The sequence below is a fragment of the Lemur catta genome, chromosome 5 (genome assembly GCF_020740605.2).
Source record: "Lemur catta isolate mLemCat1 chromosome 5, mLemCat1.pri, whole genome shotgun sequence".
In the NCBI taxonomy this organism is placed as follows: domain Eukaryota; kingdom Metazoa; phylum Chordata; class Mammalia; order Primates; family Lemuridae; genus Lemur; species Lemur catta.
In genome coordinates, this window is record NC_059132.1 from 12,964,176 (window position 1) to 12,969,744 (window position 5,569).

The 5,569-nt window shown below is 51.9% G+C and overlaps 1 protein-coding gene across 1 annotated transcript; it reads right to left on the bottom strand.

The window, feature by feature from the left end:
- Positions 1-2,109: 2,109 nt before the first annotated feature.
- Positions 2,110-5,225, bottom strand: DUSP1 (dual specificity phosphatase 1). The gene is made up of 4 exons (XM_045551159.1): positions 4,587-5,225; positions 4,167-4,312; positions 3,590-3,809; positions 2,110-3,154 (listed from the first exon to the last, which is right to left on the bottom strand). Exons 1-4 carry the CDS (start codon positions 4,951-4,953, stop codon positions 2,784-2,786), a joined length of 1,104 nt encoding a protein of 367 aa, XP_045407115.1. The 5' UTR covers positions 4,954-5,225; the 3' UTR covers positions 2,110-2,783.
- Between the last annotated feature and the right edge of the window lie 344 nt (positions 5,226-5,569).

Here is a 5,569-nt window from a genome sequence, read left to right on the forward strand (position 1 = left end):
GAAAGCTGAGAGGAACCTTACCCATTAGATCCAGTGCAAACTGGTCATTTTACGGAGTGGGAACACCGAGATGGGAGAACTGCCAGCTGTCGCCAGGACAGAGGCAAAGGGATCTGAACATTTCTCCAGGCACTTTACATTCATGCACTCGTTTCTTTCTCACAAATGAGCCTCAGTTTCCTCCTCTGTAAAATGCGTGTTGCTGGTAAATGCTAATTGTGAATGCACCTGGCACACAGTGCTAGCTCTAAAATTGACAGCCATTATCATTACCACATTATCAGTATTAAATCATGAGTAAGTTGTCTCTATTTCAATCTCTCCCTGGGAAAAAACATTGTAATAAAGTTTAAGTATCTTTCTTTTCATCATGAGGTACTGTTTTTTTTCCCAAGAAAAGCAGTCTCAGGCCAAATGTGACATTTTCTGGAGGGCCTGAACACAGTGAATCCAATACATAGGGATACATAGTTGTCACCCTTGGCTCCCAGGGCTGGCAGGAGGCAGAATGGCTTAAGCCAGGAGAAGTGAATGACTTGTTTTCACTGGCGGCTCCCTTAGGCAGCGCTGTATTTTTCCACTGCATGGATCACACTGGAGATTAATTTTGGTTCAGCCAATGCCTGCCAAGCAGAAAATGAAGGCCCTAGCCCACAGGGAAGTCAGCCATGGCATCTGCCACAGACTCGACGTCGCTGGTACATTTCCACGAAGGGAGATAGCTACAATAGTAAATTTCTAGGCTTTGATAAAAACATTGGGTACGGTTTGTTTTGATAGGCATGACATACTTGTAATCGGAAACCCAGCTGAGGCAATGAGCTTGCCAGTGCAGGGTGAGTTTTTAGAACTTAGAACACAGGGATCTTTCAGACCCTGGGAGTCAAGTGGCGGACCATGGAGCAGTGGAGAAAGGTCAAGGATACCCATCCTGTGTCAAGACCTTGAACAACAGGGCTGGACTAGGACCATGGCACACGGCACTGCCAGAAAAGTCGAGTGTGATGTTTCCTTTTCTGCTTCCCGCAGCACTTTGTCCAGAAACAGGCAGGGGGTAGGGAGCAGGCATGAAGGGGCCAGTGACCCAAGAGCTTCACTGTTATTTAGTTCAACATTATAGACTGGATCATGGGTTGGTAGTCAATTATACCTTCTCTGTTTTAGCCTTCTTGGCGAGAGTACAAATTCAGAGTATTGTCCTAGAGCAAGTCATGTTTAACTGCTTATCTTCTTCAACAAAATTATAAAATCAGAGCAGCAGGTGACCTGACGGAGGCACCGACCAGAAACGCCCTGTTCGTATGCAGAGATGCCGGCATGAGGCCCTCCAAAACATTAACAATGGCCAGGTTGGGGATGGGGGTGTTGCAGGTGATTTCTCTATATTATATTTTCTTATAGTGGTTGGATTTTCTTTTTTTAGCCATTCAATGTATTATTTTCACAAAAATAAACCCTTTTCAAAAGCAAAAGAGTACTGTAAAGCGGGCAGGTGATAAAGTACAAAGCTCATAGAATATGGAAACAAAACAGATGTATTACAGATTCCAATTCCCCTATTCTTGCCACTTAGCTATGCTGGGTCTCAGCATCTTCATTTGCACAAGATCTTGCTGAGTGTTTCTGGGGATAGATAGCACACACTGCTTTGCCCATAGTAGAAACACATTTATTTCAAGTGTTTTTTGGAAAATGTTTATCATCTTCCTAACTCTAGCACAGCTCAGACAGAGGAAGGAGACTTTTTATATTACCCCAAGGCAAGCATTAAATGAAAAAGATAATCCAAGCAAATGGCCATTTCTTCCTAGCTTTGGCTCTGGGGACACTTGGGCTCCCTGGGTGACATGGTAGGTTACACAGCTGTTAAAGGGGGTATGGGGGGACACTTTGACCCAATACTAAGAATTCAGCCACCGCAGCGGGTTTTTCATGATAGACCTCACTTGTTCTTCCTCCCTTGCAACCCAGCCATTTCATGGGACCAAGGGGCCACCACAGGGTATAGTCAGATCTCTCAACACAACATTCTGCAGGCCCTGTCCAAATTCTCCCCTATTTCACTAGTGAGAAAGGGATCAGATTTCCAAAAGAAATGATGCATTGAGATTTCAATAGAAATGCCATAATTTATTCCATTGTATAAAAAAGTCATCCTTATGTAACAAAACGTCTTCTTCGAAGAAGAAATATATTATTTCAGGTCATAAATAATCAACAAACATACAACTGTTGACAACCAAAAAAAACCAACACTGGTGTTTTCCATCAGTGCTGAAAACAAATCTGTTTAGGCTATATTTACAGGATAGTACAGTACTCAAAACACAAAAATTGAGGTATCTGGTTCTTTTAGGAGTAGACAATGACATTTGTGAAGGCAGACCACCTACACAAAAATAAATAAGGTATATTCTCATATGTATATGTGTCATAGGGAATGGTAATACTGGTAGGTATGTCAAGCATGAAGACATTCTACAAAAAACAGGGGCGAGCAAAAAGAAACTGGCTCACACACTGAGTCCGTTCTCTTCTGCCCCATTTTGTCAGAGGGACTTGATGTACCCAGTATACATTGGTCCCAAATGTGCTGAGCTCAGCAGATGTCTTGATGCCAAGTCATCACTATGTCTGCTTAGGAACCCAGTGGAACTCAGGTGAAATTAAATAAATAAGGACCAGCCCTTGTGAGCTCCCTCCCCAGAGTTATTGCATTTCTCCTCTTAACTAGGAGCCTGGAGTTTTGGCGGGACGTGAAGACCCTCACCTCCCATGGCCTTTCAGCAGCTGGGAGAAGTCGTGATGGGGCTCTGAAGGTAGCTCAGTGCACTGTTCGTGGGGTGGACGGGGATGGAGACGGGGAAGTTGAAGACGGTGGTGGTGGAGGCACCCCGGTCGAGCACAGCCATGGCGGGGCTCCCGGCCTCTGCTGCACAGTGTGGAGCCAGCACCTGGGACTCAAACTGCAGCAGCTGGCCCATGAAGCTGAAGTTGGGGGAGATGATGCTTCGCCTCTGCTTCACAAACTCAAAGGCCTCGTCCAGCTTCACTCGGTTAGTCCTCATAAGGTAAGCAAGGCAGATGGTGGCCGATCGGGAAATGCCTGCCTGGCAGTGGACAAACACCCTTCCTCCGGCATTCTTGATGGAGTCTGGAAAACAAAGCGTGGATGGTTACTCAACAGGAGAACTAACTGCCCCAAGCCCAGGTATAGAGTGTCTAAGAAATGTCATGTGTGTCTTATCCAGAGATGGTCAACATCACCTCATGCCATCACATGGACACTCTACGTGGAAGTAATGTGGGCACTGTGCGAAAGACCACAAGGGATTTAAACCCAGCCTGCTTGTTTCCACTTAGACTGATCTTGGACAAGTCAATCCAACTTTCTGAGCCTTGGTTTGCTAATCTGCAAAGTGGGCCATTACATCCATATTTTGCAGAGATGTTGCCCACACCACACTGATTCTTAATTGTCTGGAAGCAGGATCAGAAAGTATCATTCAAGTCCTGGCCGTACAGGTTGGGCTCAGTGGCTAAAATGGGAAGAGAAAGGCAAGAAAATCCAGGCATCCGTTCCATTTACCTATGAAGTCGATTGCCTCATTGAACCATGAGCTGATGTCTGCCTTGTGGTTGTCTTCCACAGGGATGCTCTTGTACTGGTAGTGACCCTCAAAATGGTTGGGACAATTGGCTGAGACATTGATCAAGGCAGTGATGCCCAAGGCATCCAGCATGTCCTTGCGGGAAGCGTGATAGGCACTGCCCAAGTACAGAAAGGGCAGGATCTCCACTGGGCCACCCTGAAATCCAGAAATATCCAACACTTGTCAAGCTTGCCCACAGTCAATGCCAGCACCCATACCCACAAAAACTTCCTGCTAGAAAAGTCATTTTAATAACTGGATGAACTTCTCGGCACCGTTGTTGAAATATAAATAAATAGGGACTAAGCCTGGGCAGGGCCAGCAAGCTCATTTCTGTAGTGCCAGCAATTCGACACTCGGCTCCATCAGACCACTTAACTGTGGAATAAATCATATCCCTGTGTCCTCTGTTATAAATAAAGCTGCAGGTCACTTTCTATATTCTCACTGGCACTGCTCTTTCAGGTCTTTGCCAGCTCTTACTTCTCCCCTCCGGCACGGGCCCCTACTAACCTGATCATAGAGTGGGGTACTGCAGGAACTGCACCCGGATTCCGCGCTGTCAGGGACGCTAGTACTCAGGGGAAGGCTGAGCCCCATGGGGGTCGACTGTTTGCTGCACAGCTCCGGGCAGGAAGCCGAAAAAGCTTCATAGCCTCCTGAGAATACAAAGACATTTTTTCCCCATTAGTACCGCCGGCACAGGGCACCTTCATACATAACTCCCCCACCCACCAGGCGCTGGAAGTTTACATCGAGTGGCCCAGGCAAGTCTTTGTTCCCAGAGCCAAACAAAGCCGATGACAAGTCCCCAGAGACACGACTCTGGCGCCCACGCGCTGCAGGTGGGGCAGCACCCCAGGAGGCCAGAACCGGGGGTCCCCGGCAGGGTTCCGAGGGGCGTGAGGCCCCGCGAGCTCCCCGCGGGCGTACCTTTGAGGAAGAAGACCTGCGCGGCGCGCGCCTCGCGGCAGAGCGCGCCGGCGGCCAGGGCCAGGGTGCCGTCGCGCTTGGCGCCGTCCAGCGCGGCGCTGCGCTCGTCCAGGAGCACCACGGCGCGGTAGGCGCCGGCCAGCAGGCGGCCGCGCAGCTCGGCGTTGGGCACGATGTGTTCCAGGCCCATGGCGCCCTTGGCGCGGCGCCGCACGATGGTGCTGAAGCGCACGTTGACCGAGCCGGCGATGTGGCCGGCGTTGAAGGCGAAGAAGGAGCGGCAGTCCAGCAGCAGGCACTGCGCCGCGCGCTCGCCCAGCAGCGCCCGCAGGCCCCCGGCGTCCAGCGTGCCCACTTCCATGACCATGGCCGGCGCCAGCGCCCCCAGCCTGCAGCTCCGCCGCGTTCTTTGTCTGTCCTCGGAAGCCAAGCGCAGGGCGGCGGCTGTCGAGGAAAAGCCCGACCCTGGCTCTCTTTGCGCCGAACCAAAAACTGCCTTTGCACTGGGCGAGGGGCGTCCCGCGGGTCTCCAGCTGCCTCGGCTTCCTAGCTGTCCCCCGACTGCCCCTCCGGCAGCGTTAACCCTACAGCCCCAACGTCCCTCGCTCGGAGCGCGGCCCGCGGAGCGCGTTTATATGCGATGAGGCTCCTCCGGGGGCGGGGCGGGCCGGCGCGCGGGGGGAGGGGGGGTTGTTTGTTTGAATGGCGGTCACGTGACGGGGCGGTGACGTCACCGCCCTGCCCGGCCGGGCGCCGCGGGAGCCAGAGGCGAAGACGTCATCGGCCTCGGAGCCGGGTCCGTTGCCCGCGCGCTGGCCCGCCGCCCGGCCCCCCACCGTCCGACCCGGGCCCAGCGGGGAGGAGGGGGATGTGCCGCCCGCCAGGGCTGACCTCCGGGATGCAAGCGGCAGGGACTGCGGACAGCAGGCCACCTGCCTCTGCCTCGGCGCTCCTTCCCCCTTCCCGTCCCCTCCCCTCCCACA